This window comes from Pan paniscus, chromosome 10 (genome assembly GCF_029289425.2).
Source record: "Pan paniscus chromosome 10, NHGRI_mPanPan1-v2.0_pri, whole genome shotgun sequence".
Taxonomy (NCBI): domain Eukaryota; kingdom Metazoa; phylum Chordata; class Mammalia; order Primates; family Hominidae; genus Pan; species Pan paniscus.
The window spans coordinates 118,103,178-118,116,338 of record NC_073259.2 but is presented as its reverse complement, the minus strand read 5'-3'; the positions used below and the strand labels follow the sequence as shown (position 1 = coordinate 118,116,338).

Genomic DNA, 13,161 nt, shown 5'->3' with positions numbered 1-13,161 from the left:
GCAGAGAGCAAGAACAAAATTGCTGTGCTCGTGGACTTTACATGCTAGGGCGGAGCAGGTCCTCAGAAAATCATCAAATGTACGTTAAATGTATAAGGTAAATAGTGATGAGTCTAAAGTGAATGGGGGGAATGGAAGAGAACGAAGGTAGGGAGAATGTACATTAAGGGAAAGGGTAGGTTGCAATTTTAGAAAAGGATGTCTGGGCAAGGGCTCCCTGAGAAGATGGCATTTGTACTATAGAAACACAGTATCTATTTTCCAGGCCCGTAATGAAGGTTTAATAAGAAAACGCATGGATTCGTAAAAAATCTTCAATAGGCCCCAAATGGACCTACAAGACCTCGACCCCAATGGATGAGGGAACGCTAACCACAGCAGAACGGTAATCGCGGCGAACGTTGGCACAGACGGAAAGCTGATCTGAACGGAAAGTTGGTCCGGGGGAAACATTAGTTATTGAGGAACGTTAATCCGGAACAAATCTTAGGCAGAAGCGGAACTTAGACCAGGACGCACAGTTACCATGGCAACGACGCGCGCCCTAAGAGCGGTGGCAGCGACGCAGAGAGACCTGGGAGGAGACAGAGGCAGGGCTTGCGACGGAAGTGGCCTCTCTGCTTCTGCAGGGCTGGGGAAGATGCTGCGTCCAGCGTTACCGTGGCTGTGCCTTGGCCTCTGCAGCCTCCTGGTGGGGGAGGCAGAGGCCCCGAGCCCCGTGGATCCGCTGGAGCGGAGCCGGCCGTACGCGGTGCTGCGAGGGCAGAACCTGGGTGAGCGGCCCTCAGGCTGGCGGGCGGCGGGTAGTGCCTGAGCTTTCACTGCTCCGGGTGCTGGAGCCGGGCATGTACGGAGCGGACAGGGGATAGAGTGGGGAGATGGGTGAGTGCGGGGGGTGCAGGTGAGGCCCCTCAGGGGGCCCCGAGACTCCCTCTCCAAAAGCCTGGGGCAGAAGGCCTGAACTTTACCTCTCAGCAAGTGCTCAATATGTGCCAGAACCTTCGCCTCCCAGGTTCAAGCAATTCTCCTGCCTTAGCCTGCCGAGTAGCTGGGATTACAGGCGCACACCACCACACCTGGCTAATTTTTGTATTTTTAGTAGAGATGGGGTTTCACTATGTTGGCCAGGCTGGTCTCGAGCCTGGCATGGTGTCCAGTAAGCTCTCAATATGTACTGCTTGCCCATGAATGAACTGCAATCGGGAGACCTGGGTCTCATTCTGGGTCCTCTCCTCTCTGGCAGTGTGGGCTCAGGCTAGGCAACAAGGCACATCATTTACCCCACCCCTCTTCTTTCCCAGAGGAGCCAGTATTTATTGCAAAAATGATAACAGTTTTTGAGCATTTCCTACATCCCATGTCTTGTGCTACGCACTTTGTATACGCGAATTCATTTGAGCCTTACAGTAACTTAATGAGAAACGTACGGTTTGCAGCCCTTTTTTTTTCTTTTACAATAGTGTCTCCTCTGTCACCCAGGCTGGAGTGCTGTGGCACGATCTTGGCTCACTGCAGCCTCAGCCTCCTGGGTTTAAGTGATCCTCCCACCTCAGCATCCGGGGCGAGTAGCTGGGACTACAGGCGTGCACCACCATGCCTGGCTCATTTTGTTGTTGTTGTTGTTTACTTTTTGTAGAGGTGGGGGTCTCGAACTCTTGGGCTCAAGCAATCCTCCTGCCTCGGCCTCCCAAAGTGTTGGGATTACAAGTGTGAGCCACCGCACCTGATGTTGCAGCTCTATTTTTCAGATAAGGAAAATGAAACTCAGAGAAGTGAAGTTATTTGCCCAAAGTTACATAACTAGGAAATGATGAGGCCAATACTAGAACCTGTTTGGGGGCTTGAAACATAAGTTGTGGGAGGATATCTTCAACACACACACACGCTGCATAAATACGTGTGTGTGCATGGCTTTGGCTTTGGAAGGAGTTCTGGAACTTAAAGCTTGGCAAACTTCACAATAAATCTGCCCCTCGCCAAAGTCTTCCCTTCCCACTGTATCTCCTTGGTACATCTGTATATCTACAAAGTGGCTATTAGTATCATTTTGGATTATCTTGACTCTACATGAACTCAGTGTCTGCCATGTGTTGACGACTTACTGTGTACCTAGCACTCTACTAAATAGTTTCCACACATTATCCCACTTGATCCTTCAGAACAGGGTTTCTCAACCTGGATATTACGACATGTTGGATAAATGATTTCAGGGGGCGAGGGGCAGTGGGGGGGCTATCCTAAACACTGTAAGAAGTTTGGTGGCATCCCCAGCCTTTAGATACCAGTAGCACCCCCTACTCCTAATCAAGATAGTCAAAATCTCTCCAGACATTGCCAAATGTCCACGGTACGCCAAATCCCCATTGGATACCCACTGCTGTGGAACAGTACTACTCAAAGGGTAGTCTGCAGACCAGTGTGAGTCTGCAAACTATGTTATCTGCAAAGAGATGACTACAGAAATTGAGAGTGTTTAGAAACTTAACAGTTTGACATTGTTGCAACATCCAAGCACTTAGAGACCAGTTCTAGGTGTCTCTGAACTGGAATGCTTTGCAGATGAAGGGAACTGGTTATTAGTCATGCACAGTAGGGCTATGTAGTGGTCTGGGACAGACTAGAAATTATAAAAACTACTCCTTTGCCATAGATAGTTTGAGAAATGCTGTCCTAGACAGTTCCGTACAGTTGGTATTTATTTATTTTTTTGAGATGGAGTTTTGCTCTTGTTGCCAAGGCTGGAGTGCAGTGGTGCGGTCTCAGCTCACTGCAACCTCCGCCTCCTGGGTTCGAGCAATTATCCTGCCTCAACCTCTTGAGTAGCTGGGACCACAGGCGTGTGCCACCACGCCCAGGTAATTTTTGTATTTTTAGTAGAGATGGGGTTTCACCATGTTGGCCAGGATGGTCTCGATCTCTTGACCTCATGAACTGCCCACTGTGGCCTCCCAAAGTGCTGGGATTACAGGTGTGAGCCACCACGCCCACCCTAAAACATTCTTTTAAGGTTCTGCCTGGGCCTGCAATTCAGGCAACTGTCACTGCATGCAAAGTGTAGGGAGAAGTGAAAAGATGACGACTGGGAGAATTGATCAGGCCCCAAATGCATGGCCATTGTGTACCTAACAACTCATGGTTTTAAGCTCCTTTTTAAATTTTATTTTTATTATTATTTTTTATATGGAGTCTCACTCTGTTGCCCAATCTGGAGTGCAATGGCATGATCTTGGTTCACTGCAACCTCCACCGCCCAGGTTCAAGTGATTCTCTTGCCTAAGCCTCCCAAGTAGCTGGGATTACAGGCACCCACCACCGTGCCCGGCTAATGTTTGTAATTTTAGTACAGAGGGGGTTTCTCCATGTTGGCCAGGCTTGTCTCAAAGTCTTGATCTCAAGTGATCTGCCCATCTCGGCCTCCCAAAGTGCTGGCATTACAGGTGTGAGCCGCTGCGCCTGGCCTTTTTTATTTTTTAAAGGTAGATTTCCATTCCCCAATTCCAATCTTCTGCATTCCTGCTTTGGGAGTTTTAAGTTTTTTATTTTTTATTTTTTTGAGATGGAGTCTCGCTCTGTTGCCAGGCTGGAGTGCAGTGGCGCGATCTTGGCTCACTGCAACCCCCGACTCCCTGGTTCAGGTGATTCTCCTGCCTCAGCCTCCCGAGTAGCTGGGATTACAGGTGCCCGCCACCATGCCCAGCTAATTTTTGTATATTTAGTAGAGACGGGGTTTCACAACGTTAGCCAGAGTGGTCTCGATCTCTTGATCTTGTGATCCGCCCGCCTTGGCCTCTCACTGGGATTACAGGCTTGAGCCGCTGTGCACAGCCGGGAGTTTTAAATTTTTTTTAGAGTTCTTCCAAAATGCGAGATGCAAGAAAATGGTCTTAAATGGAATAAGACAACTTTAAGTCCAATTGTAGTCCAAACCATAGAAACTCAGAATTCAGGACTTTTGAAAATTAGGGCAGGTATTCAGTTAACAAGGGCTATTTTAAGACATGACATTTAGTTCACGTAGGTTGGAGATTTTGTTTGACAAAGATCTTAAAATTACTTCTGGCCTTTGGAGTTATGACATGCTGTCTTTGTCACCTTCTCCTTCCTTCTTCCCCCTCACTCACCAAAAAAAGATGAATTTTCTTTTCTTTTCTTTTCTTTTTTTTTATTTTGAGACGGAGTTTCGCTCTTGTTGCCCAGGCTGGAGTGCAGTGGTGTGATCTCGGCTCACCGCAACCTCCGCCTCCCGGGTTCAAGAAATTCTCCTGCCTCAGCCTCCCAACTAGCTGGGATTACAGGCATGCACCATCACGCCCAGCTAATTTTGTATTTTCAATAGAGACAGGGTTTCTCCATGTTGGTCAGGCTGGTCTCGAACTCCTGACTTCAGGTGATCTGCTTGCCTTGGCCTCCCAAAGTGCTGGGATTACAGGCGTGAGCCACCGCACCTGGCCTGATTTTTCTATATAGTCGGTTTTAAAATAATAACCGGTTTAAGCATGGAGGGTGTGTGTGGGGGGGGGTCACAGATACTACAAAGTTACTGATTTAAATAAAACTATGGTCAAATCTTGGTTTTTCTTTTGTTTTGTTTTCTTTTTTTTGACAGAGTCTCTGTCGCCCGGGCTGGAGTGCAATGGTGCGATCTCGGCTCGCTGCAACCTCCGCCTCTGGGGTTCAAGCGATTCTCCTGCCTCAGCCCCCTGAGTAGCTGGGATTACAGGTGCCCGCCACCATGTCCGGCTAATTTTTGTATTTTTAGTAGAGATGGGGTTTCACCATGTTGGCCAGGCTGGTCTCGAACTCCTGACCTCATGATCTGCCTGCCTTGGCCTCCCAAAGTGCTGGGATTATAGGCATGAGCCACCTTGCCTGGCTAAATCTTGGTTTTTCAAAGGAACAGTAATGAGACTGAAGAACAACCATGGTTAGGCCCTAGCTGGAACCTGGGATGGGCCCACATCCCTACAAACACACATCAGTGTACATTTGCTTGTTTTGAATGCTTCCCAAGATCGCTGAGATAGTCACAGAAACAAGATTGCGTATCACTGCTGCTATTGAATAAACCTCTGACAGGTTGCTGGTTACGCTAGTTTATTTTTTTATTTATTTATTTTTTCTTTTTTGTTATGTAGTAGTTTAAAGCCCAGGTCCTTATCCTGTATCACCAGGGCTCAACTTGAGTAATCAGTTGTAGTTCCCATTTCTCACCTGAGCACCTTGAAAATTTCAGATGTGAAATTTAGTCTTAAAAACGTAACTTTTTTTGTTTTTTTTTTGAGACAGAGTCTCCCTCTATTGCCCAGGTTGGAGTGCAGTGGTATAATCTTGGCTCACTGCAACCTCTGCCTCCTGGGTTCAAGCAATTCTCCTGCCTCAGCCTCCTGAGTAGCTGGGACTACAGGCACACACCACCACACCTGGCTAATTTTTTTTGTATTTTTAGTAGAGACATGGTTTCACTATATTGGCCAGGCTGGTCTCGAACTCCTGACCTCGTGATCCGCCCGCCTCGGCCTCCCAAAGTGCTGGGATTACAGGCATGAGCCACCGCACCCGGCCAAACATAGCAGATTTGTGAGTTAGTTGCTTCTTTGCTCAAAAGGCCCTGTCAAGACTCATCTTGAGACTGAAATACTTTATTGAATCTCCAGGTTTTTATTAATGGCTTTAAAGGCATAGTTGGGCATCCTGCTGTCTTGCTCCCCTATAGTCGAACAATTCTCCACACAAAAGCCAGAGGAATCTTTTTTTTTTTTTCCGACTAAATCAGATGATGTCATTCCTTGCCCCCTAGTGGCTTCTCTTTAAACTTAAAATCCGTGTTTCCTTCATGGTCTCCAAGGCCTTGCACAGACCAGCCCCAGCCTTCCTCTCTGGCCTGATTTCCTGCCTCTCTTCCTGCACTCCTTGCCTGGTTGCCTCCCTTCTGTTCACTGAGTGTGTTGGGCTTATACTGGCCTCAAGGCCCTTCCTTAGCTGATCTGTGGGCCTGCAGCATGCTCCCTGCAGAGCCTCACTCGTAAGGTCTCAGCTTTTTTGTTGTTGTTTGTTTTTTGAGGTGGAGTTTCATTCTGTCGCTTAGTGGCGCAATCTCGGCTCACTGTAACCTCCGCCTCTCGGGTTCAAGCGATTCTCCTGCCTCAGCCTCCTGAGTAGCTCAGGAGTAGCCTCCTGAGTAGCTGGCGGATGCCACCACACCTGGCCAATTTTTGTATTTTTAGTAGAGACGGGGTTTCACCATGTTGGCCAGGCTAGTCTCGAACTCCTGACCTCAAGTGATCCACCCACCTAGGCCTCCCAAAGTGCTGAGATTACAGACATGAGCCACCACACTCGGCCTGTCTTAGTTTGTGAGTCTCCTCCTCGGATGCTTCCTGACCGTCCCCTCTTCTTGCTGCCCACCCTGTCTCCATCCCTAGCATGTTACTGTTTTTTTTTTTCACGGTATATCAAGCTATGTGAAATGCTCTCATCTGTTTGTTTCTCCCCCAACTATACGTAGAGACAACTGGAGAGAGGATCTGTTTACAGCTGTTTGCACAGCACTTGACATAGTGCCTGGCAGCAAGTGGCATTTGATAAATCATTGGCAGTGAGTGGATGAATTGCCTAACCTGGAGCTGCCATTAGGAAGTAACCTGTTTTCCCTTTGCAGTGTTGATGGGAACCATTTTCAGCATCCTGCTGGTGACTGTCATCCTTATGGCATTTTGTGTCTACAAGCCCATTCGGCGTCGGTGACAGCCAGACAAGTTCTTCAATGAGTATTTGGGAATAGGATAAGTTGTGTTGCACACAGGCCAGTGGAGAAGTTGGAACCAAAACCTTCCTACTTGGAAATGACCTTTGGTCTGGACAGTTGGTAAACGCTAAATGAATTAGAAGAAAACATGTACTAGACATTATTTTCCTAACACTGTAGCGCAAATAATTGGCCCCTGAGTCCGCTTCTCAGTGTTTCTGACTGTACTTGTTAAAAGTAAGACCTGAAAGCTCCAAAGGTCAGTGTAAAGATGGAGTGTTCATGAGAAAGAAAACATGGTAACCTTGTGAGTGCCTGTAAGAACCACACTGTAAAGAACTCATCATTAATGCTTGAAAATGTTATTAAGAAGGAGACTTACCATGCAGACATTCCCTATTTAAGAACCATTTGGTTACAGTGGGTTAAGAATCACAGATTTTTTTTTTTTTAATCTCACCTGAGTTGGCCTAGAATGTGCTGGTTGCAAAGTGGTGTCAGCAGTGGGGATCTTGGGCCCTCGTTCCTTACCTGCATCCTGCCCTGCACTCAGGTGCTCCCCCTGAAGTCAGGGTCACATCAGGTAGACCTGTTACTATATGCACCTTTGGCCTGGAATGCTCTGAAGTTGGACTGGAAATGTTACTAGGTTGGCCTGTTACAAAAAGGACCCCATCCTGCTTAAACACATTGATCTCCTTTGCCCTGCATTTGAGTCTTTCTAGCCCATGGTCTGAAACTTGAGGCAGCTTTCCAGATTTGGAATGTGAAAGGCTCAGTGGGCACTCTGTTCATCCCTGGGTGGGGAGGGCCCAGCCAACAGAAGTGCATGTCCACTGTGCGGGCCAGTGTGTGTTTACACACATTTCATCTCAGCTTTGAAAATGCTGCTATTAGTTTCCACTGTTGGTGAACTGGATTTTTTCCTCCTATTGAAATGATACTTTCATACTTATAAAGCTGTCGTCAATATTTATTTCAAGGTGCTAGATTTAATTTTGTTATTAAATTGAAATGCTTATCTTGTGTTCAAGCACAGCACTGATTTTAACAACCTGCATTTAATGTGAAGTAACCGAAGTAGGATACTGTAACTGTGTAAGGATTTTGTTTGTAATCTTGTAACATTGAACCATTGAAATGTTCACTGTTCTTTGCTTTTGAGCAAAACGTCAATTAAAACTAAAGTAAAATCCTATATATTGTTTTACTCCACCAGTTATTTCCCAAGTGTTTGAAATGCAGGTGTGTGTCTGAATTTGATCTAATCACTTAAAGAAGCTCTGTGAAGTGAAATTTCTTTTTTTGAGACGGAGTTTGGTTCCTGTTGCCCAGGCTAGAGTGCAATGGTGCATTGTTGGCTCACTGCAACCTCCACCTCCCAGGTTCAAGCGATTCTCCTGCCTCAGCCTCCAGAGTAGCCAGGATTACAGGCATGAGCCACCATGCCTGGCTAATTTTTTTGTATTTTTAGTAGAGATGGGGTTTCACCATGTTGGCCAGGCTGGTCTCAAACTCCTGACCTCAGGTGATCCACCTGCCTTGGCCTCCCAAAGTGCTGGGATTACAGGCGTGAGCCACTGCGCCTGGCCTAAAGTTGAGATAAAAGTCTCCTAGTGCTGCCTATGATTTAGTGGCTGTGGAGTCATATCAGCATGTTGTATTTTTTTCCACCTGGACCTCAGGCTTAAACCTACACATATTTCTAAACAGAGGCCTAGGTGGTACTTTGAACTTCATCACTCACTGTACCACTGAATCACTTGAAATCTCCACATCCAGTTCATCTTCCTTGATGTCATTTGTGGTCAGCAGGAGACTGCGACCAAGCTGGCAGTTATGGCAGTTTCCCTTTCCTGTCATTATTTAGAGCAGACTTTCAATCCCTTGACATGCCACGTTTATGTAGTGTGACAAGCTTGTTTATAGAGCAGAGTGCCTTAGGAACTTAGTTCCTAGCAGTGTCTAACGTGCAGAAGTTGCTCAATTAAAGTTTCTGGCCGAGTGCGGTGGCTCACGCCTGTAGTCTCAGCACTTTGGGAGGCCGAGGCGGGTGGATCACCTGAGGTCAGGAGTTCGAGACCAGCCTGGCCAACATGGTGAAACCCTGTCTCTACTAAAAATACAAAAATAAGCCAGGCATGGTGGCACACGCCTGTAATCCCAGCTACTCAGGAGGCTGAGGCAGGAGAATCGCTTGAACCCGGGAGGCAGAGGTTGCAGTGAGCCAAGATCGCGCCATTGCACTCCAGCCTGGGCAACAAGAGCGAAACTCCGTCTCAGGAAAACAAACAAACAAACAAAAAAAACCACTTCCTGCTGATATTGGGCCACTCAAGCTTAGCTTTTCAGTTTTTAAATAATCCATAGTCATTGCACCTCTTGACCTGAAAGAGTAATGGTTTTCTTCATAGTGTCCTTGTGGCTTCAAAGTATTGATATCTACTTTCCCCTAAAAGCAAAGCAGCTCCTTTACATCTTCCCAGAAATACAGCCTCATTTCTGGAACCCATACATTTCTACTGGCCACTGCCTTTGTTGTTTTTAATACCTGCTTATTTAGATATAGGAAGAGTTTGGAAGCCTTATCATCTGGACTTCTAGGAACAGCCTCACAAAGCAGTTGGCTTCAAGGGATAGCATTGATGCAGAGCTTTGATGTTGGCTGGGCTTCCCTTACCCCACAAGAGCCAGTTCCCCTCCAGGAGGACCACAGAGGTGTCAGAACAGCCCAACACTGGCTTGCTTTTAGTTGCCATTTGAAACAAGCAGCATGGGGCTTGTTAACCTGGGCAGGAAGGCTGGGAGGAGCATGCCACCTTTGCAGTGATGAACTGAGCGAAGTGGGGCATTCTAATGTTCTACTGACATACGTAACAGGAAGTGTGGGTACATCCAGTGACTAGAAAAAACTGAAAAGGAAAAAGACTCAAAGACTGGAATTTTGTATGAGCACCCTCTAAGGAAGCAGTCTTTATTTGCATTTTTAGAGTGAACACATATATGAAAAACACTGCAACAGGTTGACACAATGCTCAGTCCCTTTTTAAGTGAATTCCTGGGGAGAAAGTCAAGGACCTTAGGGAGCAGAGCAGTGGAATGCAAACACAGAAATTACCTATGAGTCACCTTTGTGAGCCAATGACACGGCCTCACTGCAGCCATTCCAAGAAGTATCTTTGCTCACGGTAAATGCAAAGTAAACAAAATGCCACACTGCATATTTGAAACAAACAAATGTGACGTTGCCTATACTGGCCTCGTGTGCAGAAGGAATTTTGGTCAGACAATGACAAAAAAAAAAAAAAAGATTGTGAAATGGAATTAAAAGCACAATTCTTTGTATCTGGGAACGTTTCACTGGCAACACTAACTGTATGATACAGACGTTACCTGGAACAGTAGTTATGTTTCTCTTCCTATCCCCAAAGAAGCACAATAGAAGAAATAGACGCAAAATGGAGGAGGGTGTTGTTTACCAGGTTATTTCAGTGCAGCCTGTGGGAATGAATACACGGGCCACAGTGAGCAGTGCCCTTGGCCGTATTCCCCAGGGTTCTGTATGTTGTGCGATGGTTATTTACAAGAGGGTTTGACAAAAGAGAGTTAACTACTAAAGGTATCCAAAAAAGGCCTGAGAAAATCTGGTTAAAATGTATAACCTTGTATTGCTACTGATGGGAGTTGTTTTTATATCTTTTACAAATAATAAAAAGATTGTTAAAAAATAGATTTATCCAGAAAGATGTTGATTTGAACTCTAAAAAGCAACGTGGAATCATTATTTTCCCTTTTGAATGAAGAGCCATGGAGCTCCGTGGTTTTCAGCTCCCTTTCTGGTTGCAAATCAATCCTTCCTCTGGAGTGAGTCTAGGGCATGCGGGCTCTTCCTAGGTGTCTACGTGGAAATCCTTCACTCATGCAGGTGTAGAACACACCTGGTTTGGTTCTGTGTGTTCCAATATTTTGGCCAGCTTGCCCACTTCAAGAACAAGCCTCAGGTTCCCCTAGCTGCTCCTTCAGGGACAGGATTAGCTGCCTTTGATTTAGCCTGGAGAATCCTGCTCTCAAAAGAATTGCCTTTACAAATTCAAATCAGATCCTTCGATGCGTGCAGTGAGGTGATGTGAAACTATTAGTAATGTTTAAGGCTAAGGCAACATCCATGGCCATTTGTGTATCTTAATTTGATGCAAATAGTTAACAATAATCTAAAATAGATTCTATATGTATCTCCTCTAACTTTAGCTGGGTGTGGAAGGAATGGAATCAGATAGAGATGGAGGAAGAATAATGACAATGTCCTAGAAACCCTGTAAAAAGGTAAAAATAAGGAGATCAGCACAGATTACCCATTTCTTTGGTGAACAGTAAAGAAGTGTCTCCAATTCTCATAGATCACACTTTACAAAGGCGGCTGCTGCTCTCATATATAAAAGCACCCTGACTCTGCAATAACTTGTCTTGTTATCACTCCTTGATAAAAATTTATCTACAAACCTGCGGGGATTGGGGTTTTGTCTAATGCTGGTAGTAAAAATGTGACCTGCAAGCCAATACAGCTAATGGAAAGTGATGATGCTCTCCTCCCCTTAGCCTGGAGATGGGGCCTGCAATCCCTGGTCCCTTCTCCACCCCAGGGAGCGGCCTGGATGGGCCCAGGAGTCCCTGGTTCTGCACCTCTGCATAAAGAAGGGGCAGTTGTTGCCTGCTGCACGCACGCAAGGTGCAGGCCCTCAGCCCTAGGGCCCTGGTTGACACAGCATCTGTGACAGCCCACAGCCTCTGCTTTGTGCAGAGGCTCACAGGCTGAAAGGTCTATTTGTCAGTGAGTGACAGCTGTAAGACTTGCTGGAGCTCAGCCTCTTCCTCCTGGAGCCGGAGCTCCCATTCCTCCAGCTCTTTGGCAGAGAGCTCCATGGCTAGCTGCAAGTCATTATCAAAACGGCTTGTCTCGCTCAGGGCGCTGGGGCACAGGCCTTCTGTGCTGGTGAGGAGGCTCTCCTGGATGGCCCTGGGTTGGAAAACAGATAAAAAGGGAGAGTCACTACTATCATCATCATGGTGGCAGCAGTAACTACATTTCTTAACCGCTTACCAAGGGCACACTGTGCCAGGCATTTAATATGCATGATGCCATTTAATCCCACGTAACTGGCGGTGTAGGTGTTGTATACGGGTGAGAAACCCCACACTCTTGCCCAAGACCACCCAACCAGTAAGTGATAGGGCTGGGAATTGAACTTGGATCTGTTTTAAAGCAAAACTCAGGTTCTTCATCAACAGGCTCTCATAGACACCTTAAGTATAAGTCTTCGTAAAATGAATCCTCGCAGTTTTTCCCGTAATCTCTGGAGCTGTTCCTCCAAACTTCCTTATCTTTACAATTATATAAACTTCCCACTGAGGACATCTAGGCCCTGTGATCATACATCATTCATAGAAGATCAAACCAATCAGAAAAAACTGACTCAGTACGTTTCCCCCAATGGCACTGACCTGTGAACCAGTCAGCAATTCTATCACCCATTCCTGGAAACTTGCTATCAAGAGTCTAGAATTATTATAAGTAACTGCCACAAGAGGAAGCAAGAGAGCCAACACTTTAGTCTTTTTTTTTTGAGACGGAGTCTCGCTCTGTCGCCCAGGCTGGAGTGCAGTGGCGCGATCTCGGCTCACTGCAAGCTCCGCCTCCTGGGTTTGCCATTCTCCTGCCTCAGCCTCCCGAGTAGCTGAGACTACAGGTGCCTGGCACCATGCCCGGCTAATTTTTTGTATTTTTTTTAGGAGAGACAGGGTTTCACCGTGTTAGCCAGGATGGTCTCAATCTCCTGACCTCGTGATCCGCCTGCCTCGGCCTCCCAAAATGCTGGGATTATAGGCGTGAGCCACCACTCCCGGCCAACTTTTTCTAGTCTTTCCTGCCAGTATGTGGCACCATACATCTGCCTGAGGACCAAATGCACAGTGCCACGCGTCTGCTCGCCTGTGTCCAGGCCTGTGTTCACCCTGGTTTATTCCAGAGTCACGTCAGTCAATCACCTCTCATACTGGGCGTCATAGGTGTTTGTCTGGCTGATCCCTCCATTCGAAGCTGGTCCTGAAAGTTCCTGGCAAAGACAAATGTGATAGACATGAATACGTCTTAGGAGAAATTGGTGCCATTCTGGTAAGGAAACGATGGCAGCAAGAACCAAATTAAAAGTCTTTCCATGACCATTATCAATAGTGCTGTGTGAAAAGCTAACAGGGACTTGGGTTACCTCAAAAACAACACCTAAGTGGGAGGTAGTAACATGCCACAGCCTAACTCACAGCCACAACCTTCTCATCCTTTGTACAAAATCAGTCTCTTAAATACAGCTAACCCACGTGGAAGATATACACAACGAAAAGCAAAAACACAGCTGACCTTG

General features: G+C 46.5%; 2 protein-coding genes across 4 annotated transcripts in view; one reads left to right on the top strand and one right to left on the bottom strand.

Moving 5' to 3' along the window:
* The first annotated feature begins 270 nt into the window (after nt 1-270).
* C10H12orf76 (chromosome 10 C12orf76 homolog) lies at nt 271-7,943 on the top strand. The gene is made up of 2 exons (XM_034934455.2): nt 271-773; nt 6,659-7,943. The coding sequence occupies exons 1-2, from the start codon at nt 527-529 to the stop codon at nt 6,742-6,744; spliced, it is 333 nt and encodes a 110-aa protein (XP_034790346.1). The 5' UTR covers nt 271-526; the 3' UTR covers nt 6,745-7,943.
* Nucleotides 7,944-9,687: 1,744 nt separating this feature from the next.
* The window catches only part of ANKRD13A (ankyrin repeat domain 13A), a 40,283-nt gene continuing 36,809 nt past the window's right edge, over nt 9,688-13,161 (bottom strand). For all 3 annotated transcript variants that reach the window (XM_055096118.2, XM_034934445.4, XM_063593644.1), the window contains 2 exons: nt 12,788-12,855; nt 9,688-11,759 (listed from right to left, as the gene is read on the bottom strand). In XM_055096118.2, the coding sequence (XP_054952093.1) occupies nt 11,564-11,759; nt 12,788-12,855 (264 nt within the window). In that variant the 3' untranslated portion in view covers nt 9,688-11,563. The remainder of the gene's footprint in view (nt 11,760-12,787; nt 12,856-13,161) is intronic.

Coding starts and splice junctions, on each gene's coding strand:
- C10H12orf76 (XM_034934455.2), top strand. CDS start 527: ATGGCAACGACGCGCGCCCTAAGAGCGGTGGCAGCGACGCAGAGAGAC. Junction 774..6,658: donor GCTGCGAGGGCAGAACCTGG/GTGAGCGGCCCT, acceptor TTCCCTTTGCAG/TGTTGATGGGAACCATTTTC.